Source organism: Saccostrea cucullata, unplaced genomic scaffold, assembly GCF_032062105.1.
Source record: "Saccostrea cucullata isolate Sc308-1 unplaced genomic scaffold, CSIRO_AGI_Scuc_v1 ctg1716, whole genome shotgun sequence".
Classification (NCBI taxonomy): Eukaryota; Metazoa; Mollusca; class Bivalvia; order Ostreida; family Ostreidae; genus Saccostrea; species Saccostrea cuccullata.
The window spans coordinates 52,007-76,715 of record NW_026938586.1 but is presented as its reverse complement, the minus strand read 5'-3'; the positions used below and the strand labels follow the sequence as shown (position 1 = coordinate 76,715).

Sequence of the window (24,709 nt, the reverse complement as noted above, 5' to 3'; positions counted from 1 at the left end):
TAAAATTTCTGTGAAGATTTATTCCTATTGATCCCAAGTGAGTTAATTTCTACATTTGATATATCTCAGATCAACACAACAAAGAGCTGTGATAAGTACTCTCTGTGGCCTATCTCACAAACCTCTCCCTACAAATGTAACAGCCCCTCTATACATCCACGTCAGATTAGAAAAAAAAGCCCCTCTACCCTTAAAATTCACATAATGACTTTACCCAAAATTAATAAACATGTTCAATACAATCTCATACATGTATTCTCTTTAAAACATGAGATCTTCCATTTTAATTTTATACACACCCAACCACCCCTTTCGACACCCTCTTTCAAGAAAAAAAAATAATTATGAAAGAAAAATAATCCTCAAGAAATTACATCCAATACTAGTCTGCGAGATAGGCACAGGCTTGTCAACGTTTAATATTGCACACAGATATTAGAAGAAAATACAATGAAAAATGGCTACACTCATTGGTGACAAATTAATGAAAAATAATACTCAACAAAGCAAAATATGAGGTCAAACATGATTTCTCAAAATATGTTGAAAACAAAATCACTGCATTAGCACTTTCCTCCAAACTGACAAAGTTAACATGAAAATTAAGTAGTTTTAATGCTGATTCTTTCACTTTTCATGACAGTGCAATTAAATGACAAATAGTTCTATACTCAAGAAAAAAACTACAAAAAAATAAAGAGAACATGGTATCAGAAACAATTTCTTTTAAATTGATTCAAACAAAATTTTAAAAACTTCTTCATAATATTTCTTCTAAGATATGCATGACATACTTTTAAAATCTTCTACAATTAATTTTTCTTAAAAATAGATTTGAACAAAGTTCACTTTCAAAAAAAGAGGATTTGAGAATAAATAGAATTGGGTGCATAAATACTGTATGAATAATGAGTTAATGGCTAAATGAATATAAAATTGATTAACACTGAAACCACACGCTAAATACTGACTAGACACAATACATTTTGTGTTATAATGGGAGAAAAAACATAACAGCATACTGAAAATGGGGAGAAAAGCTTGTAACACACTATACAACCAAATGCCTATACTCCAACTGATGAATAAACTGAATCTTAGGCAAAACCAAAAGCGTATTCCTAATTCAAACCTCTCTACAGTTAATTAAAATACCAGTCTTTGAAAGCCATTAAGAAAATCTCCACCAAATTAAAAAAATACCGAAATTTAATCAAAGTTTTGCTTCATTATAAATATATTCTGGAATGCCAGGCACACAATAATTGAAATAAACTAACACTACATATGAATTCCCTATATGAACCTAGATAATATAAATATTGGTTAAAAACACTAACAAAGGCTATAAAACACTACATAAATTCAAGAAAAAATAATGTTAAAATCTGACTAAGAGATCAAACTTTCTGGATTATATGGCTAAATTTTTATGCTAACTCCTACTTTTAACATACATAAATTACCAATCCCATTTTTAAAAGTCTTTCTAACAATGTCAAAAAAAAATGTTTTCAACCACCAAACTGAAAGTGAAAGTTCCATAGCAAGGCCTCTGAATAAAACAGCTGAGACAGATGAGAGAGACTAAATGTTAGAATGATATCGGATGTAAATACACAGCTTAATCAATGATTACTATGTAATGATGACCATACATGGATTTACATTACAGTATTGCAAAATTGTCTCTGGCTATATGAAACTGTCTAATACATGAATATATATGCTGTATGAAGAAATCAATATTATGAGTTTGAAAAAAATGACTATGATTAAATGCAATGATTTATGGATTAGAAATGACTGGCAACCCTGAGTATGAAGTAAGCTTTACATCACAAAAGCACTCATTTGACGAATGTCACTGACAAAAATTTTTCATCTTATTTGATCATGCCGAGGCAGAAAAAAAAATTCCTTAAAAATCAATGGAACTAGGCTAAAATGTAAAGGAATAAATAGTTTACAATCAAGGTGAATAAAATGGTTGACAGAGTCCTGTTAAAAATTCTGATCACTGAACAGTGCTTCAAAAACACGGAATGATACCAAATCACAATACAAAAAAACACACAAGGTTAACATTAGCTATCAATATGATAAAAAAAATAAACCAAGTGCCAAAAAACACAGAAACCAAGAACCAAACTAGCACTGTTAACCTAGATAATGGATTAAAAACTTGACAGAAAACTAAAATAAATAGTTGACAAAGCATCCATATACACCAAGAACTCTACTGCTAATTTAAATATACTAAAATAAAGGTATACATTCCTACAGCTACCATTAGTAATAACGAAAAAAAGGGGAAACAATTATGTATGAACACAGCAAGGTAAGACAACTCTTCTAATTCTAAGACGACAAAATGCTTGAAGTACCCATGTACAAGCTGCTTAAAAGCCTGAAATTGAGAAAAAACACTGTGATAATGGATAACAATGGCAGAGTGACTTCAGAATAATTAGCCATTTTCTTTTTTTTTCTCTTCTCTCCCTCCTCTGTAATATCACAAGCTTACAAACATTGGAAAATTATTACGAGATAATTCAGTGATTATTACTGAAAACCATTTGGTGCATGAAAGACTACTATGAAAAATAAAATACTGGCAAGTGTTAAATACATGCTAAATCACATCTAGGGATACAAATGAACTGTCTTTGCCATATATATTTTTATGTATGACAGGTTTTAAGATAACATCAAACTAAGGACAAAAAAATCAGTATGAAATTTTTCATTTGCACTATCAAAATTTCATCATAATTAGACAAAATTTTATTTTAAACTTTTTTATCTAGATAGCTACCAGGTCATGATAAAAGGAATATTAAAATTTGTATTCACTTCATTAATTAAAAAAATAATAGAGAAACCATTTGATAACCAAAAATAAGGGATAGTTAGGTATGTCCTTAGAATGACTTTGGCATTATTTTTCTACGAATGAGTATCACAAACATTAGTGCATATCACCACCACACACAGCATAGAAAGGCCTCTAATACACCACTCTAACATATGTACAATTGTAACAAATATACAAAAAAAATTCTATACAATTACAGGGCAGTTATATATACACTCCCTAAGAAAATTTATTTATTATTATTATGGACATTAGTCTTTTGAGGACATGGAAAATAGAAGGATCAATACAAATCTTTTGCTATACAATTTCTTATACAATGGCACCACTTCATTCCTTTTGAAAAGAAAAAAAAAACAAAAACCACAAACATGCTTGTTCAAACATGATTTAAAAATATGTGCACCACATGTAACATCAATATCTCATTATAAAAATAGTGTACTAGCTCTTTGATTGACAATAGAATACATCTTTTTCTCTCTATAGATTCTGCCCTTTATTTTGGCTCGTCATTATCACATTTCTCTCTAAAGCAATCTCGCACTGTCCAATTTCATTAAATCAAATTATCTTTTAAAAAGGAAAAGGATATATATTTATACGAGAGATTACATATTTAAACTGAAGACTAAAATAAAAGTTCATGTGTTGGAGTTTTTCCTCCAACTGCCCTCATTCTATTTAAATCACATGACAAATTACTGGATGAGGTGCATAAATTCAGAATATTGAAAGATCACAGACCATTGAACACTGATGAACAACATCAAACAAGTTACACAGGCAAAACATAAATTTTTAGGATATTTTTTTTCCTACTGCCAATTGACTTGGTGCTCGACAATGCAAAGTGGAATGTTAAAATTTTATTGTAAAGAAACATCTTATTTCTATGAAATTTTTTTTTCTCTATATCATTCATGGCAAGTATTCAAGTACCCTTTTTTAAAAGCATCTCTCTAAGCTAAAATGTTATGATAGATGTTTCCAAAATTCTATTATCAATATGAAGTGATGTATTAAATGCCCAAAATCAACATAGATCTCTTGTTTTCCACTCTATCTAAAAATCCTATACATAAACTGGCTACAAGAATAAATATGATGTTAAAATTATACTTGTTATATTATACTAAGATTATGTACTAAAATGTGACAACACATATGTAACAAACTATAGCAACAATATATATTAATTACTTAGCAATTAAAGTGATTGTTGTGTAGGTAATAAAATACATATACAAATATCTGTAAAATATACAATATGCTGATAAATACACAATATATATGGCTGGCTGTTTTCCTTTAAAATCTGAAGCCCAATAAAATAAATTCTACCATGTATCTACGAATAAGACGGGAAAGAACAACAGAAGCCTCTGACTGCAGAATGCAGGCAGTCGTCTATAAAGAGGGAAAAATAATAAGCTACAACTAACACTGATAATGATTAAAAAGAATTTGTGAGGAAAACCACATCATTAAAATCAACCAGTTTCCTGTCCATGTTCATTAATCACAACCAAAATACACAGGTGTGTGATTACTAAGATGCAAGCCACCACTAAATAGCACCATGAATGTCAAAAAAAGGTGACATATGAGAGAATGTTATGCAAAATATTGATATGATCTGCCTTTGGTTGGGCTAAGAGGGTATGTGGCATATATGCCCCCCGCTGGATTGAGGCTGCCATATTGGGAGGCAATCTGAGTGGGGTAAGGTCCTGTTGGGAGGGTTGACGACTGGAGGACAGGGTGAACATGAGCTGGCAGGGGATGTGTCGTGTACTGGACGTGTCGTGGACTCTGATGAGCAGGGGGCGGGGCCACTGTCGGGGAGAAGGGGGTGTACTGGCTCATAGCTGTGGGAATGGCTGCCATCTGGGGCTGCTGGTGAGCTGGCAGTAGATAATGATGGATTGGACTACCCTGCAAAGCTGGTGGTCTCCTAAAGTCCCTGTTAAAAACAATATCTCAGTTTTTACACAAAGCCCAAGGTTTAAAATTTACTTTCTCAAAGACCTTTAATCTGAGTATCTTACTGCCGAGTATAAAGTTAGAAACCTTTCAACTTACCTGTGAACTTCAACTTGTGGACCTGTATTTAGGAAAACTGGTTGACCAATGGCTACACCGGTCTGAACCGGTGATAACTGGCTGGGTCCTGCTGGTCTTGTAAAGTTCATGTTCCCTGGTCTTGCCTTATGCTGCTGGAAAGCTGAGTTGGAGTTGACAAATGTCATGCCAGGTGCAGCCTGCTTGTGGCTTTGACTATGGACATTACGAACCGTTGGAGAAACGTAGGCTAGCTTTCCCTGTAATGCAGCATTGCTGATTTCCACCTCCAGTGGTGGAAGTTTTACCTCTGGCTTTGGGCTCCTTCCGCCTCTTGATCGGTCAAAGCTGGCAGTGGTGGTGCATGGCATATATGATGTTTCCTGTTTTGGAACACTCATCACATATGGTGACACTTTGGCTTGCTCTCTTGCCTTCTTGGGTACTTCCAGTGAAACATTGGGTGGAACCACATTGTAACCTGTATCTAAGTGGTAATTTTTGTTTGCTTCTTCAGTCGTCCTCTCTATTTCCTCGTGTTTGATTGGCGTCATGGCCAACTGTTTCTTAAATAGTGCATTTTGGTACTTTGCTTCAGAATCTTGAGAAGTCAGTTCCGGCACAGGAACACTTGATATTAAATTTTTGTGACTTCTGGAGGATTCTGTAAAATAACAAAAGGAACTGATCAGCTACATTTCTGAAGGCTTATAAAGTAAATGCAGAACAAAACAATCATATCCACATCCAAGTCTTTACAGAGGCATAGGATTATACAAATACCTAAATCAGACACTATGTAGCTTAGCTTACCGAAAAATTCATTCCCAATGCTGCTGTCCACAAATGAATGTGCATCTACACCTGTTTGGTTGTGGTTCTGAACTCGATGACTTCCAGCTCTAATGGAGAAATATAATTGTAAAATTTTCAAAGACACTTAAAAAATAGACACTATATAATAATTAAAGATACATGTTCCTTGTATATTCCTTATAAAATTGCATCTCCAGGCATTTCAATCATTACACTCCAATTAAATCAATACATCCAAGTGTCAAAATAACTGAGTTTAGCAAACAGCACTTGGACTTCCGAGATTTTCTTACCTTCTCCCTCTGTGGAACCTGTGCTCCCCCTCCTCCTCACTGTCTGAGCTGATGGTGATGATGCTAGGGGTGGGGCTGGGGGTGTCGGCTATCACTATCGTCTGTTTCTGCTCCTTCCCTGAGCGTCTTGTTTTCAGGTTGTCTGCCCACTCCTGTAGGAGGGTGTTATCATCAGGGACCAGTGTTTCCGGGGGTGTATTTTCCTTGACTCTTTTCTTTACTGGAGATAAATGTGTTGAAGCTGCCCCATTCTTGTAGCTTCTACTGAAAAAAACAAACTTTGCAGCATAAAATCTCATAATCTTCCATTAAAATGCAGCTGTGTACATGTACATCCACTTTTTATTTATTCATTTATTTTTTTCAAATGAAGAAAAGAAGTTCTTCAATCACGTTGAAAGTAAAAGTTTAAAGCAGTCTACCAAGCAATTGTACAAACCTCTGTTTGGTCTGCCTTTTACTTGAACCATTTCCTTTGGGTACATACGAGTTGTTTGGCACAACTCCAATATTCCACTTCTGAGACGAGGATCCCTAAAACAAACACAACATTTATCAACACTGTACCTATTTAATAACATGTAAATGTAATAATTCTTTTTCATATTCAGTTTATGACAAATTGTACTTGAAACACTTCTAAAGTAGAGGCATAATCTGACATAAGTTCAAGGTAGGGAAATTCAGATTTGTTTTTTACCAGTGAGGCTAAAGAAGACTGTTCCAGATTGTCCAGCACTAAGGACTGTCTCCAGCTGTCCTGTAGGGCCTGGGAGGCCGCCAGTGTGTCTGTCAGTAGGGGCTGCTGGACCGCCCTCTGGGCCGGGATTCCTGGGATCTGTTGCCAGGATCCCACCAGGACCTGCTGCGTACCTGGCCATGTGTTTCCAGCATTCTGTAAAATAAAGCTTAAAACTTGAAATTTATTTAAACTTTAAATTTTTTACTTTTTAATTGTTATTTTTCTATCAACAATCCTGATGACAATGCATACTATCTTCTAACGTGCATGAAGAGATGAATGCATGAAACTATATTTCTCCAGAGTTTCATTCTAAACTAGCAAATCTATACCTTGTGATGCAATTCACAAAAATATAAATTTATCGCATTACACTAGTGATACAGGAAATAGTATTTGAGCAAATAAAGCCTATGCTCATATCTGACTTGTTAAGGAAGCAAAGCACTACTCTATGATATATATCTATGTACTCTATATTTATACATTCAAATAAAAAAATCTTTTAAGTAATTCTTAAAATGAAGAAATCAATTTGAATTCTTTAGTACATGTATCAACTTTAAGTTTTCGAAAGATGGGAACTTATTTACTTTTAAGGTTATTATTAAGTGCATTGTGTAACCAAAAATAAAATATTAAAATTATCTTGAAAATAGTTAAATGGCAAGCCTACAGCTAGCAGATTACTTATTTCTTTCTTGAAAGACAGTGAAATCAGAGAAACAAAATTTTCTTGTGCATACAATTACATAACATTTAGTAGCATTTTAAAAGCACATTATAACAGTACAGTATTGTAGAAAATTGCTGATTGCATCCTTTTTATAAAGTATTTGGATGCATAGCAGAATACCAAGCTCTGTGTAGTTGTAACATCTAAAAACAACTATAAACTGTATTTTCTTTTGCTATGCTTTCATAATTTTTTTTAAAAGAATGAAGCCACACTAAAACATAGATATAAAGTTAAACTCAGAGAGTGCAATTCTAATCTTTTTACAGATTTTTGTTTGTATCGAGAGAAGTTTTCAGAATAGATGGAACTGTAAGCAAAAAATAAAGAGAACATGGCACACAGGATAATGAGATGATACAAGGGGTTACATACGGCTGCCATGAATAACGGGTGTTCTATCATGGTCACTGGACTTATCTGGCCCACTGTACTCTACAAAGGAAAGCCTAACATGTTACCTACAAATCACCCCACCACTCTCCTGCCTTACTTCTTTACCTGTTGATCCTCTTTTATTTCAATAACTTTTTTCAATCTTTGAAAGAACTTTACTATTATAAGAACGGAATACAATTTTTTTTTTTAAACCAAATTTTATATGAAAATAATAATCAAATGGGGGAAAGGTATCTTTTATTTAGTTCATTTAATTTCTTTTTAATAAATAATATGAAACTTATCATAAATTCTTTCAAATATTTCAAACTTATGTTAACCTTGAAAATCTTTTGAATGACAATAATCACTAAGAAGTTATGCCAGCCACAAAACTCATAAATTAACCATGCTTCTACATGTCTCTGCATACACAAAATATCTAGGTCAAATCATATCTACTGGTTGATAACATTACATATCATGACTAGGATCTACAATCATGCAAGCAGCAAATAAAATGGTGGGTTCGCTTGAAAGGATAACCTCCCTTAATTCAAACTGCCTCTGGAATTTAATTAATTGTTGACTTCCTTTAACTAATAACTATAAAAACTTCCTCCCGTTTTTATGGGAATTACATGCTGTCCCTGTAAGGATATTTATCACAGAATGTCTTCCTGAGGATGTTTATAATAGAATTTCTTCCTGAACATGTCATGCACGGAATATTTGATATGAGGAAGCTGGTTCTATTTTTAGAGTTATCTTACCTGAGCGATCAGCTGGGGCTGAAGTTGTAATGTGGGAGCTGCTTGGGTTACCATGGGAACATGGTTGTACCTTGTTGGAGAGCTCAAGCCTAGGGAGAAAATTATTTTTAATGAGTACAAAGTCATTTCTTTTTTTTAAATCTACATATTATACCCAACAAGAAGTTGAATACAGTCAAAAATATCCAAATGCATTCTACATCATTACTTTTATAGAGTCTTTCTTCCCTTAAATCAGATATTGTTTATTTTCTCCAGTGCTATCAAATAACCAGATAATGTTAGAAGTGTTCAGAAAACTGTGCATCAGAATATTCAGTTGTTATTAAATATATAAGTCTGCCTTTTTTCTTACAAAAATAATCCATCTTCCTTAAACAAAAACATCCACCAACGGAAATTTTACTCATATAGTTCTTTTTCATATTTCCTTTTTATGCCAGGCATTGTAAGCACAATTTATATTTCACCAACCTTATAAATATAAACTTTATTTCTAAACAAGAGGCCCATGGGCCTTATAGGTCACCTGAGCATTATGCAACAACTTTCCAGTGATTGAATTTGATTCATGTTTTAATCCAGATGCTATGGCATTCACAATTTTGAAATAGGCACCATTGATCATCATAACAATACAAGCAGTTGCTTAACCCCAATCACACATGAACCCCTGACCCTTAGGCCTAGATCCACACATTGCACAATTTTTGAAGGCACCCTTGCTTTTCAAAAATATTTGATAAATATTTCAAACAATTCATCCAGTTTCAGTATATAAGTACAGCCCCCCCCCCCCTCCTTTATGGTACCCTTGACCCTGGGGCCTTGAAATTCACAATTCTGGAAGATTAGGACCCTTATTAAATATAATACAGAAGAAAACTTTGCCTTTTTGGGGCCATAAAATTCACAATTTTGGAAGAGGCACTCTTGCTCATCAAACTATGCACTTATTTAGTTTATTTAATACCCAGATGCAATGTATTTTCATATATAATCTAAAGAGCCCCCCCCCCCCCTACACCATCCACGAATTCACAATTTTGGTAGAAGCACTTTTGCTCATCATAACAAAGCACTTAGTTAGTTAATTCAATCCCAGGAGCAGAGAAGAAGATTTTCAAAGAATTCAAGTATTTTCACTATATAATCTATAGAGCCCCCCCCCCCTTGCACCAGAACCCCTGATCCTGGGGCCATAAAATTAACAATTTTGGTAGAGGCACTCTTGCTCATCATAACTATGCACTTATTTAGTTTATTTAATCAGAGAAGATTTTCAAAGAATTCATGTGTTTTCACTATATAATCTATAGAGCCCCCCCCCCCCTTACACCAGAACCCCTGACCCTGGGGCCATAAAATTCACAATTTTGGTAGAGACACTCTTGCTCATCATAACTATGCACTTATTTAGTTTCTTCATTACCCAGGAGCATAGAATAAGATTTCAAATTAATTCATTTATTTTCATTATGTAATCTATTATGCCCCCCCCCCCCCCCTTACACCAGAACCCCTGACCCTGGGGCCATAAAATTAACAATTTTGGTAGAGGCACTCTTGCTCATCATAACTATGCACTTAGTTAGTTTATTTAATACCCAGGAGCAGAGAAGAAGATTTTCAAAGAATTCATGAAATTTCACTATATAATCTATAGAGCCCCGCCCTAACACCAGAACCCCTGACCCTGGGGCCATAAAATTCACAATTTTGGAAGAGGCACTCTTGCTCATCATAATTATGCACTTAGTTAGTTTATTTAATACCCAGGAGCAGAGAAGAAGATTTTCAAAGAATTTATGTATTTTCACTATATAATCTATAGAGCCCTACCCTAACACCAGAACCCCTGACCCTGGGGCCATAAAATTCACAATTTTGGTAGAGGCACTCTTGCTCATCATAACTATGCACTTAGTTAGTTTATTTAATACCCAGGAGCAGAGAAGAAGATTTTCAAAGAATTCATGAAATTTCACTATATACTTATTTAGCCCCACCCTAACACCAGAACCCCTGACCCCGGGGCCATGAATTTCACAATTTTGGTAGAGGACTCAATGCTGATTACAATCATGCAAACAGTTTGACTGCTTGATGTCCAGGAGTAAAGAAGAAGATTTTTAAAGATTGCACTAATTTTAGTGGTTTTTGCCCCACCCCCCAGGCCCCAGGGGGGCAGGGCCCATGAAATTCACAATTTTTGTTCCCCTTCACCCATAGATGCTATATGCCAAATTTGGTTGAAATTGGTTCAGTGGTTTCAGAGAAGAAGCTGAAAATGTTCAAATGTTACGAACGACGACGGACGAAAAGTGATAGCAATAGGTCACCTGAGTTTACTCAGGTGACCTAAAAAATCAAGCTGCTAATAAAGCTTCCAATCTGAATTATTTCTGCAATAAACTGCCAAAACAAATGGTGCGAGCTAGGGTGACGTGTACCTTGGATACCGGGCACCACTATAGAGGAGACGTGAATAAAAGGATCGGTGCGGCTAAACTGTGTGGAGGACCTGGGTGCTGACAGCTGTGTGTTAACTTGTGATGGCTGATAGGGAATGTAATGCCGTGACTGTAAGGGGTACGGCAAATACTGAAGTTCTGTACCCGGATGATGGGAGGTTCCACTCAAGTTCTGGGTCGCCATCTGTCAGGAAAGAGACATTTCATTCACATAAACTCAGTAAACAAAATGATTTCACAGTATATTTTTTTTTTTTCAAATTTCATTTTTCAGTCAGCATCTCCAAAATTTCTTTGCTTAAAACCTTTTATATCAAAATCACTGCTAATTTTCTAAAATATAGAAAACATGCTTTGTACATTATTCCAGTGCTAGTCCTCTTACTAGACCAATTTTAGAACATACCTGTGTGTGCAGGGCATTGATCTGGTTGTTGAAGCTGACAGTCAGATTACTTGTGGAGGGGGGCACCAGATTAGACATGATGGAACTTGTGTTTTGATTCACATCAAATATGCTCTTCACCGACCGTCGACAAATGTCCATTGCTGACAAACTCTGTTTGAACCTATAAATGAAAAGAGAAGAATATGAAATAAATCCAAAATGCATGTGTCAAATTTTTAGATCATTCATGGCTAGTGATGCTTGAGGATTTCCATACTGTTTGTGTGTAATTTAATTTCAGATGCACAGGGCAATATCATATATTGTTACCAAAAAAAATAAATTTCATTATTTAATAATCTCTATAGAACACAAAATAAGTTTATTGTAACCCTAAAATTTCACAAGCAATGTTTACAATTTTAGAACCATCCATGTATGTATTAAAAAAGTTTTACTGTAAATATTCTATGAGAAAGGCAATAACATAATCCCCACTTCCTTTACAATGGTATAAAATATAAGACTGTAATGCGTACATGTTACATGGAGCGTATTCTATGAGATGGGCCATGGTGATGAAGGGGTGATTCAGGGCCTCCCCGGGGGTGATCCTTCTCTCCTGGTCCAGGGTCAGCATCCTCTTCAGAAGGTCAATGAATTCCTTCCTGTCCACCTTCTCTGCCATTAACTCACTGCCGTCCAGGTCAGTGGGCACATTAATCTGAAACAGGACAGAGGAGAATTCACATATATTCTTATGTATTTGTTTTGATTTTGTGATTATTTTTTTTTAAATAGGAAGAAATCTGTTTTAACATCTTTTTGAGTGCAAGGCTATCCATCAATTTCTCTATATTTTGATCATTAAAATTGTTCTGCTATTCAAAATTTCAGGGTTTTGATAAAAATCTTAAAAAATATAGGTAATGTAGAACTAGAAAAGAATTTTGTGAGATGAGGTCTGCATTATTATTACTTTTATTCACAAGACACATTCATGTTACATTGAAGGGGCCCATTCAAAATTTATACAGCAGTCTGTGTTCTTCAGTTTTTCTTTGATGAATGTGGAATACTTCATTCTCACAAAAGAAGGTGTGTGTGCATTTCTTTATGTCTTTGTATTATTTTATCAATATTTCTATTATGAAGCACTTGTGCTTACACAATTTTCCTTTTTTTCAATTATCAGTTTTCATCATCATGGAAACAAAGAAAACAGAGAGGAAAACTAATTAAGAAATATCAATTGTCTAACAGCCAATCATCTGCAGACTAGCTTATGTGTGCAGGAAAACACCTTGAATGCTGGCTCCAGAGATAAGCTTGTATGGGCTTAGTCATCTTTTACGGAAATTTTTCTTTGTGGGTATCAAAATAAGACTTAAAACAAACAATAACAGCTTAGATAATTTTTTTTTGCGATAACACAGCCTTTTCCAAATAACAGGAAATTGTGAACTTTGTTAAGCACCGAAATATCCTTTCCAGTCTTCAAAGAAATGTAAATAAAAAGACCCCGTTTTTGAAAAATGTTCTAGGTTTTCAAAAATTTGGTGATTACTGAATGATTCAAGTGTTTACCATTCTGCTTATTCTCTTCACTCGTTTCCTTTTACATCATTTCCCCAGTTAATATTCTTTATATTTTAGTATTTCTTCCCTCCTTAGCCTCCAACATTTTTGGTCAGCAATGAATCTCATTATCAAAATTATTCCTCTCGTTACATTTAACGGTGTTTTATTTACTACTATTCCTGGATATCTTTCCCCCCGTTTTTTCCTAGTAGAATTTTACACCATGATTTACTTTCATCTAACCCCTATAATTTTTATCTTAATCATATGCGAGTCCTTTTTATCCAAACATCCAATACAAAAAGTATTTTATCAAACAAGGGGCTTCAACACCATCTACAGATGAAGTGTGTCAATAAGATATGGCACCCCTTCAGCTCTGTTTCTTCCTTGTCTCGCGTCCTGTATATACCTGTGCCATGTCGTCCAGACAGTTAAAGATGTACTTCCTGGCCTCTTTTGATTTGATTTTCGTCTCACCCTCATGTTCCTCCGGAGTCTAAAAAAAGTACATTTAAATCAACATTTATTCAATTCAAATTTTTGAAATTCTCAGCACTATATCAATCTGTTTTAGAGGTTTTATGAATTTATCAATATATTATAAATTTGTTTTTGTTTTTCTCTATAAGAATGTTTGCAATAACATATGCTGGTCGTAATCTAAATTTTATGCCTGTTGTGGTACATTCAGACTTAAAACATGACAGTAATACATAATATGTTACTATTTATTAATTAAATTCCTCCCACCCACTGGAATTCACCAACTGCAATGTATCAAGATCTGCTAGCATTTTGATATACATATACACGACAACAATCATTTCTACGCAAAACCAAGGGAAACAGTTATTGCCAATGAAAAAGACAATAATTTTCAGCCAAAAGAGAAAATTATGCCCATCAGGTATAACATCCACTAAATTAGCACCCTCGAAACAGCTAATACTACGTAAATCACTTGAATTATGCATGCCCAAGACTATTTGTTTTATTGTCACCCAAACTTAATTTGTCTGATATTTTTTTATGGATTTTGGGTACATCAATGTCTTCTTCCCGAATATGGGAAGGTTCTATTGATTGGGAGTGACTGAGTGTTCATTAGGAGCGCTCAGCTACCTTAAGCCTCCAGAATGGATAGTTGCTATCTGTGTTCTCTCGAATGAAAAATCGGGTTGTTTTGGTAGCTGCGCTGAGCATGTGTTCTGCTGGCAAGCCTTGCGTCTGGGAGATGTAGCGGATCTGTAACAGACAAAATTCTATCGTAAACAACACAAGGAAACTTCTACGTTAGATCTACTCATAACATGTTTGTTTCCAGGTGTAGGCAAATAGGAATCAACATGCTGAAAAATATATTTTGCAATGTATGCCTACCATTTTTTTTCTAAGATTGTTCTAAATTTAATACAGTTATAAAGAAGCATGTAAAAGCTTTGAATATCCTTCATTTTCATTACGTACAAAGGGTTTTTGAATAGCTAGTAATTAAATACAATCCAAGCATAAAAATACAACATCTTAATTAACATGCTTAATTAAGGTATCACTTTGAATGTAATAAATTTTATGGCAAATCACAGGCATGTCTGAAAACATGCAGATGGAAGACATATTGGTTAGCTGAAATTTATTTTAATCATCTATCAGTCAGTTGGAATCATGATTTTATCCATACTTTCACATATCTGGCATGAAGGGAATACTGAATATATATATTTAAATCTGTCTTCTCTCACTGGCTCCAAGATCAATTTTCATGCCTCGAGCAGGCAACCATTTGAAACAAAACCAGATTTTAACAACAGAGATTTTAAGTAGGTTAATGTGCCCTTTCTCTGCCAGAGGCATTCTATTTATCTAAAATAATAATGTATAAATTTATATATAATGGATCATAACTAAAAAGAAGATAACCCTTAGCCTACATTAATTTTTTTTTCTATTCAAAATTTGAAAGTCAAAGAGTAAAAGATTTTTTTCAATATCATCAATAATGAATATCCTAAAATCATGGTTCAATTTACACTGTGCATCAATACATAAAACTGCATTCATTATTTTCTGTCTCGAAACATGCTAAAGAACACATTTCTGGAACAGCTGAACAATATTAATAACCCACAAGGAAGAGAAACACGACCTTAATAGATCTGCATGTTAAGAATGTGCAACATGCACAGAGAGACAGGGAACAGAATGCACAGTTCTGGGAGATCCAGTTGATGAGAGGCTTCAGATTACACAAGGCATGGTGATGTTTTATCACCTGAGCCCATTAACTCCTCAAGCTACTCCTCCATTGTCAGCTTCCACAGCTAACAATACCTTTAAGAGGATTACACGTCAAGCTAAAACTACGCCAACTCTAGAACTGGCAGACACAAGGAAATGTCAATGGGGATACAGAAAAACCTGAAGAGCTTATTTTTCATTAGCATCTTTCCAAGTGTGCACATAATACTCAGAAACAGCCAGTAAATGGCTCGTGTTCAATTTCTAATCAAGTTCAGACAAGTTATTCTTGGCAAGCTGCTGAAACAATCTTTTTCATGTTTTCATGACTGTTTTGTTAATTCTTGCAGAAATGGTCAGGGTAATGGTGTGTGGATATATCAGTAATATGTAAAGATGTTCATGCTTTTGACGGTCTTAGTCTATTTACCTGGTCGTATTCTGATGAGCCTGGATAGAGGGGCCAGCCCAGAAACAGTTCAGCTATCACACAGCCCAGGGACCACATATCTATTGCTTCACAAAACGGAAGGCCTAGCAAGATCTCAGGAGCTCTGAAAAGCAAACAAAATGTCATTATTACACAGAACAAAAATCCACAAATATGTTAAGAACGTAGAAGCTCAGATAAAATTGCTTCCTGTGCCTGACTTATCCATTGGAGAGTCATTCTGATTTTTCAAAAAAAAAAAATAAAAATAAATAAATAAATAAATAAAAATAAAAATACGTTATAGGTCTAATTATATATTTTATAGGGTTCATCTAAATTTTCTCTTTAATCTTGGACATGAAACTGGCTTTACACTTCCTACTTTAAAATCAATGAATTATGGTTTGGTGATGCTTTGGTGAAGGTATATTTGGAAAGCACTAAAACTGTCCATGTCCTTAGAGTGTGATATTCATAAATTCATGATAAAATGTCTTAAAGCCCAAAGTATGTCTGAATACCATTACCCTTAGTATCTAGCATTCTGGAAATTTTATTATCAATGACTGTTTCTTTTTTTCTTAAAATTAAGCCTACGTAGATGTGTAATTTTTACGTTTATACTTTTTTACAATCATATTACAGGAAACAAACCTATATTTTCATTTCCCCTAAGTTGCCATGCTATTGCAATACCTGGGTAACAACAATACAACAAAGTAGGCATTTAAAGCTGTAAACAACATCCAAGATGCTGAGAGACTGGGAGTTCAAGTACAGAACACAGGCATGACCTCCATAATATCTGTGCAAGTGGAGCTCTTCACACTGTGTGTTCTTTATCAATTAAATAAAATAGGACACCCTTAAGTATTTGTTATTGGCATTTGTTTCTTTATAAACTAACAATGTCTTCAGTTCATACTTATGCTTAAACATAATTCAAAATTAAAGCATTCAATTGCTACATATAAATAGTTAAATACATATATACATGATGTACGTCACTTTGTACTAGGGATTTTACATTCTTAAGTGGTCTCCTATGTAGACACCTGATTTTAACATCACATTTGATAGCGGGCTTTATCAGGGGTCCTATCTGCTAAAGTAATCGAGGGACTGAGACACCATGTATACAGTCCCCCCATAAGGCCATTGTGGGACTTTTAATCAGCACAATATCTCCATTTCCTGCTCACACCATCTGTAATTTGAATATTGACCCCCAAACAATCCAAGTGGCATGCCCTAGGAAACAGGCATTCATACCTGTGCCAAAATAACTCTGTTATTTAAATGCGTAAGCCGTCTTGTCTTCTCACGTCAGAGCTTTAAGTCAACAAAATTTCCTTCATGGGGCTTTGTTAAAGTAACTTTTCTTCACCAAAATAATCAAACATTATAATTTGCCATGGAAAAATCAGCAAGTTACTTCCTTTGAGTGAAAAGCCCTTATTATTGATAGGATAGAGTGACAACAGTCTTATTAAATCTTAGATTGATAGCGCCTTCCTCTGAATATGTACCTTCACTACAGCCTATCATTATGGAAGCCTGCATGCTAATGGTTTCCCCCTTGTGGCCAGACAAAGGGAAATCAAATCCTGTTTCAGTATGTTATTCCTGTTTACAGTTATTTAGGGAATACCTTTAATCCAGCCCCCCTTTTTAAATATTTATCACAAATTAGGCATTATGTGTGTGTACTCTGTTGACTTGGTCTATGTGTGTCCTATCTATGCAGTGCCTTCAGGTGGCCTAGCTAACACAACAGAACAAACACATAAAATCTCTCTGGTCATCAGCGTTCATAAAACTATAAACACACTACACTATTACTGACATTTCTCTCTCTCAGAAGTTAACTTGTATATGATATAAAGTGGTTCAACATGTTCAGTGACAATACCTTAAAACTGCTGATTTATGCATAGCCTAGTTAACCCTAAATGCTGATGAGGGTCTAAGATTGCTAGATCTTAAGGTTCTTTACATTTCTTGAGCATTTTATTTTTGGCTTTTCATAGATCTACATTTCAATACTCTAAATCTTGGATTTTAAGACAGGAAAAAATGCATGGTCGGACAGGTCCAAACCCAGCTTTTAATATAAAGGAATAGTCCAGGAGTGTCAGAGCCTAGTATAAGTCCTATAGAGAATTAGCCATTGTCATGAAGGAGACCATCCTATTAATTAATTAGTACCCCATAGTAATGGACATCAACTGTAATCAACAGACCTGCCATCAATAAAAAGGATTTTAATACCATTGTTTACGCCAATCCCATGTCAGAACCTGCTGTACTGGGCTACATTAGTGTGATTAGAGCAGTTTTAACTACACATACAATGCATTTAAAGATCTATATATCTTCTACCAGTATAACTAGGCATTAAGAACCTTGGTGATGGATAACCCAAGGTTTTTTTCATAGCATCTTACATTGTAATCTTAAATCACCTTAGAATTTCAATGATTCAACATAACAAAAGGGGGAAAGATTTCTCACCACTTTCATCATTATTATAAGCTTTCTTAATTTTTTCACCTTGATCTCTCTTAATCAGCGACTGGCGTTTGGTTGTGGATTTGGTGAATTATTAGAAAGGAATGTGATTTGTGAGCCTGTTGTTTTCGCAAACTCAGACCCTCCCAATAAACTTTGTTAGAAATTGGCAGCCAAGTGTATCTTTATGTTACCAAACTGCTATCTTCTCCGTGTCTGGCAACGATTTTAGGGGCATATTCTGTATTAAAATTCTATTCACCTGTTAACATATACACATGAAAATCATTTTCTATACAAAGTGCCCCTTTTTGTTGCTTGAACAGCTCTAAAGAACACGAAAGTATCAACCACTGTTGATTCAAAGGCTCTTTGGGCATAAAAAAGGAGAATTCTAATCATTCCAAAGCCTACATATGTAAATTTTCATCGCCATGGTTATTAAAACTGTTTCTGCAATTATTTTTTTTTCTTCATTTTCTCTTTCTCTGAAGGGATCACAGATTGGCAGACTCTCTGTGCAGAGCTAATGAAAGCACTCAGAACCCAATTTCTCCGAGGAGAAATCTTGAAACCTTGCAACACTTGAGCTTCCTGCTGCGGTATGTACTTCAGTCTGACCCTGTTAGTAAAGGTTTTTCAAAACACTCCATGAGGGCACTTGCATTTCCTTCTATCATTCCTGCTAGTTAGGCTTAATGAACTGATTTTCATTCTATTTGTATACTTTATTAAGAACCTTAATTACATCATAGCTGTACTGAACTTGCTGTATTTCCCCATTTTAATCTGCTATTATGTAAAATTTGTGCAAACAAAAAATGAAAACCTACCGAGTGTTGCAAAAATGCACACACACAATGAACATGAACACACAAAAACATCTTATTAGTCATTCATGACATTTATGCATTGCTTTAACTTGGGGGAAAGAAGAAGCAAGTTAATATTCAGTCTACTTTTCTAGTACATCTGTTTAACTGTGAAACCTGCCACCAGCATTCTTGATGTGAAAATATCAATGACAAGGCCCTAGCATTAACATTGTCACTAGTCATGTGTTATGTCATTTACACAGGCATGCATGCTGCAGGGGGGTAAAATGCACAGCCCATCAAAATGTAAGCCCCATGGTTTTAACAGCATTTTAGCAGGACTTTCAAGTGTGCCTGTAGAAACATGCAAATAAGAAGGAGAAATCCCTCTATTTATAACTGGACAAGAGATAGAGCTGATTATCATACAGGTGCAGAGGGCTACCCCATCTGTCAGTGTCTAGGTATTTCTATAACAGACAAGACAGCATGGTTCACTGGCCACCTCTCACCCGGTTTTACACCATACAGAGATCATGGCCACGGTTCACACCCCTAGCATGTGAATCTGACTTCAACATTAATAATACTTCACCTATCTCTTATGTGTCTAGGTGCAACTTGTCTGTCAAACGAACACTAATGTCCAATATCTGACCATCCCCAGACATTTCTATATATGTTCATTATGTGAAGGAGATTCATAATTAAACAACTTATCAATTACAATTGTTCTGTATGAAACTTGGGAAATCAATCTGAAACTTTCACATGCCAAGAGGAGGGAAGGGATGGAATGGCATATTTTCCTTTGAGGCCTACACTAGAATACTCAAGATACTATCTACATGATCTACAGTACAGATCAAATTATTTTACCAGACATGTTCTCTAGAGCTTTTGCTTTCATTAATATCGTGATAGAACTTAACCACTCTTTTCTTTAAAACCTTGCACTTTATAAGAAAACTGAAGTGGATGTTGGGGGCAGACTATTTCTCAGGAAATGTCCACTTTGTTTATTCTGTAACCAATGATATATTGCTGAAGTGGACGTGACATAACTATTGCCTACACTCGGAGTGCTCAAGCAGCATGATTTTGGTGGTTAATGTATGGAAGAAAACTTTGCACACAGAGCATTAGCCAATAAAATAAATGATTTTGTGAAAGGTATACTCTTCACTGTTCTTAATAATTCACAGAATTAAGAATGAATGGGTAATTATTCTCCCACAAAGTTTAAAAAAAAATTTACTTGTTCACTTGACAGAATAATTGTACTGTAATTTAAATTTTAGCTATATACACAATCCACAGGCACCTGACGTTAATTATTTTTCTTTTAATAAAAAAAATATACACATACCGAATAATAAACAAGGTACCCATCGAAACCCGCCATCTTGGATTTTCGAAGTAGGTCATCACTTGTATTTTCGTCTGAAACTCCGTGTAGCCAGTCTTTCGAGGTCTAAACTTACGGACACTGCAGCCAGAAAGGCACATTACACTTGCAAATATTGAAAATCCCTCGTCAAACTCGACCTACTGCTTCAACATTCCGAGAAATCGCCAAAAGGGGGCCGGAAGTTTACATACGACTTGAAAATCTTAGGGAAAGCCCTTTTTTTATTGGTCAATATATTTGTGCGATTTATTTTTAAAAATAACCGGCGAAAGTTAGTACTTATGACAATAATACAACGTAATATACATGTAAGAACATTCTTTTTATTTCTCTCAAAATAATTTCGATATAGCTTGATTAATAAAGCGATTATGTTTTGTAAATGTCGAAGATCGGCTTGATCATGCTAGCTGATCAATGAACATTTTCGAGACAAATTGAGTTGGTTGTAAGGCCCTACTTACATGCACTAAATATAATTAATAACACTGTCATTATTGATGCCCTGATTGAGCGCTATCCGTGCAGAAGATTGACTTTATAAGTATGTACGCACGTGTGTGAGAGGGGGGGGGTCCACACTAAAATTATCCCAGGGAATGTTGAGATCTGCAATTTTATGTATTGCAATAAAGTAGTGACATGGCGACATTTTTATTTTTTTTTCTTGGTGACAGATTATACATATACATGTTGCATAGGCTTATATTTGATTTCATTACATATCCTAGCTTTTTCAGTGTGATCCCTCTCCTTTTTCAATTAAGCATATGCCAGGTATATATGTATACATATATATAACTGGATGGTTTGCAGTCTATTGTTTTTTGAAAACGATTCAATTAACTCTAGATGATTTGTTATTGATTTTTTTTAAGCACCCCCCCCCCTCTTTTATTCAAAATTGTTTCAAACGCAACGACCTGTATAGATTAATATAGTATATTTTACAGGTATATTTATAAGAAGTGTTTTATTTTTCCCATTTTGCATTTTTTTCATTTCTATAATCGAAATATTCATTAAAATTTCAAAGTAATTATGACACCCCGCTTTAGATCCACCACAAAACTGACAAATACGGAATTCCCATTAGCATATTGATGTAAACTTTTTGGCGATTTACTCAATGTTGAAGCAGTAGGTCGAGTTTGATTTTCAATATTTGCAAGTGTAATGTGCCTTTCTGGCTGCAGTGTCCGTAAGTTTAGACCTCGAAAGACTGGCTACAGAAAGAATATGGTTGCAGGGAATTTATTTGACGGAGTTTCAGACGAAAATACAAGTGATGACCTACTTCGAAAATCCAAGATGGCGGGTTTCGATGGGTACCTTGTTTATTATTCGGTATGTGTATATTTTTTTTATTAAAAGAAAAATAATTAACGTCAGGTGCCTGTGACACAATCCTAACTCATTTATGCAATTATACCAAGTAATCTTTTTTTGTATATATATCATGTATATATATACCAAGCCTTGTTATGACAAGGTAAGCCTATATATGATAGACATCAGGGTGAAAATGATATACATATGCTGCATGCAGTAGAATCATTATCAACATTATCAACAGTCTAACTCCTCCAGCTGACAACAATCTTCAAATGATACTGGTGCAAATTTTTACAGTGATGTGTTAAATATATGTATCTCATATGATATATTAGCCTCTGCATTTTAAGGCTCAAAGAATCAATCTATACTACACCACACAAAAAAATATTATACAATGAATTTTGTCGAGGAGGGACTTTTTAAAAATCTAAAGAAATATGTAACCAAATATGAATTAAATAAAATTTTTAATATTGCTGAAGTGGGGACCTCATTCTCCTATCAGAATCACCGTAGTGGGTTGTGACCTGGCAATGCCAGAATATTTGAGGGATTGTGTCATTACACTACAGGAAGGAAAATTCCCCTAAAACCAGGGACTTACACACAACCTTGTATCTTAATATACTTCTCTACAACTGTCAAATACTATGGATGTACACTTTGATATGTTTTGTCTTTCAAATCTGAAATATTTCTTTGTACTAAAAATCATGTTTTTAAAAGTGATATATTTCTAAGCCTTACATAAAATGAATGAAAAAAGTACAGAACACAAAATTTCTTGAGTTTCTCTTACCTGTAATATCGTGACTGTAAATACGTAGAACACACTGCCTTGGACACATGACTAGCAGAACCAAAATCAATGACTTTCACTTTATATGGCATTCGAATGGGGTCTGTCAACATAATGTTTTCAGGCTTCAGGTCTGCATGAATCAAATGCAGGCTTTTCAACTTCAGCAACGCAGTCAAAACTTGTTGCGTGATCGGACGGATGTACTTCAAAGGTAGAGGCTGAAATTTGTTCTGCTTGAGAAAGTCATATAAATTCTGTTCAAGCATCTCGAAAACCAAGCAAGTATGGTTTTTGTGCTGAAAGCATTCATATGCTCGTACAAAGTTGAATTCGTCAGCATTTTCGTGACTTAATCTTGTTAATATGCTGACTTCTATTTGGCCCTGTCTTGCATATGAAGGGTGGTTTTTCAAGATTTTTATTGCTACGATTTCATTGGTCCCTTTCTTCCAACATTTGACCACTTGACCAAATGTGCCACGACCCAAAAACTCCAGCACTTCGTAGGCATTGTGACTCGTCAAAGAGTACAATACCTCATGCTGTACTAACTGGTAATCCCCCTCGCTATTGGAGGAGGACGTATTTTTAGAGGTGTTCGTTGTTGTTGCTGTGGTCGTGGCAATAAGGGGCTTCTCATCCTCGCTTGGTACTGTTTGCACGTCTGTGAGCTGCATCGGTATTTCCAATTCCTCACATTTACGCTTAATTCCACATCTCTGGTACGTATCTAACAGTTTTAACGTTGAAGCACGAATGTAATTTTGAGAAATATTTTCCACGTCCCTATAAGCATTCCTATTGGGTGGATAAAACAATGTCTGGTTGCTGTTACCCTGTATGTACTCTGATGCTGAGTGTAGTAATGGACTCTGTGAACTGTACAGGTTACTTGAAGCTACATTATGGAGATCTGGAAACACTTCCAACTTAATCTTCTTGTTAAATGCATTTATTGTTGAGCTGTAGCTTCCTTCTTGCATCAGGGACTACCTTCTGAAAATTATACATCAAATACAAGCTTCACAAAAAAATTAAGTTAACAGATATTAAGATATCTTGATATTTTGGACTGATGCTGCCATTGGTGATGGTTATCAGTCCAAATATCCAGCTTAAGCGAACTAAATCGAGATCACAAGAAAAATTATCAACATTAACAAAAAATTTATTTTGTAAATGCGATCAAAAAGTCATTCAGAGTTTAAATCTTGAAAAGTAACTGGTTAGAAAATGACAAACACCATATGTCACAGATGTATTAGCAACACATAACAGAAATTACATGTACTATTATTATAGCTGAGGCACGTAAACATCAATACCCAATATGGAGATGTGCTTCTCACAGCGAATCATAACTCCTCCAAAAATACAACACAATTTACTTACAATCATATATCTTTATATCACTCCTAGGTGTTTAATTCAATCCTCTTAACTAAGCTGCACATGACCAAGCTCTCAACTGATATGATTAGGACTTATTTACAAGCATGGCGATTGAGTAACCTTGACCATAAACAGACTGACCTATTTCCTAACATGGTCACGATCTTCAACTTCCCTTCCCTGCTATAAATAAATCAATAAAATTAGTTACTTTACCTTCAAGTTTTCTTAAAATCTCTCCCTCCTTTTGTATTGTTGGTAAGAAAACGTCTGTCGCATGAACAATGTCCCTATCAATGTTTATCGCAAGCCATTTCCGTGAACATGTGTTTTCGTTAAATTCTTGGTTGTAGCGACTCCTTTGTTCATCTCCTTATATCGTTATAATGCCCCGTGTTACCACTGTTGTTCACAATAAAAATTTCTTTTTCCCCCGAAATCAAGGCTCTGTCTGAGCCATTCTTCAAGTAAATATCATTCTCTTGTGTAGCATACGGGGGATCAAGTCGAGTTCATGTAGAAGAACCATACGGAGAAGATTTCACTTCCGATAAAATATGGCAATAACATGTTCTTGTTTTGTTTGAAGTTTATAACTCATAATAAAGTGTCCTTTGAAAAGGAAAATTCTGATTGTGTCAAG

General features: G+C 34.9%; 1 protein-coding gene across 4 annotated transcripts; it reads right to left on the bottom strand.

Moving 5' to 3' along the window:
- LOC134250715 (homeodomain-interacting protein kinase 2-like) lies at nucleotides 1-24,709 on the bottom strand. 4 transcript variants are annotated; one of them, XM_062733080.1, is made up of 16 exons: nucleotides 24,283-24,709; nucleotides 22,672-23,670; nucleotides 15,795-15,918; nucleotides 14,249-14,371; nucleotides 13,536-13,622; nucleotides 12,082-12,266; nucleotides 11,561-11,723; nucleotides 11,134-11,338; nucleotides 8,681-8,769; nucleotides 7,905-7,964; nucleotides 6,752-6,946; nucleotides 6,491-6,585; nucleotides 6,052-6,315; nucleotides 5,756-5,844; nucleotides 4,964-5,606; nucleotides 1-4,844 (listed from the first exon to the last, which is right to left on the bottom strand). In XM_062733080.1, the coding sequence occupies exons 2-16, from the start codon at nucleotides 23,655-23,657 to the stop codon at nucleotides 4,496-4,498; spliced, it is 3,657 nt and encodes a 1,218-aa protein (XP_062589064.1). In that variant the 5' UTR covers nucleotides 23,658-23,670; nucleotides 24,283-24,709; the 3' UTR covers nucleotides 1-4,495. The 4 variants fall into 4 exon arrangements, with proteins under 4 accessions (XP_062589064.1, XP_062589066.1, XP_062589065.1 ...); XM_062733082.1 differs by having other exon boundaries at nucleotides 6,052-6,312; nucleotides 24,283-24,707; XM_062733081.1 differs by lacking the exon at nucleotides 24,283-24,709 and adding an exon at nucleotides 23,960-24,061.

Excerpts from the sequence above, each read along its gene's own strand:
- LOC134250715 (XM_062733080.1), bottom strand. The coding sequence starts at position 23,657 with ATGCAAGAAGGAAGCTACAGCTCAACAATAAATGCATTTAACAAGAAG. Across the intron at positions 14,372-15,794 it reads GCTCATCAGAATACGACCAG|ATCCGCTACATCTCCCAGAC; the intron begins GTAAATAGACTA and ends TGTCTGTTACAG. Across the intron at positions 11,724-12,081 it reads GAATACGCTCCATGTAACAT|GTTCAAACAGAGTTTGTCAG; the intron begins GTACGCATTACA and ends TTTCATTTATAG.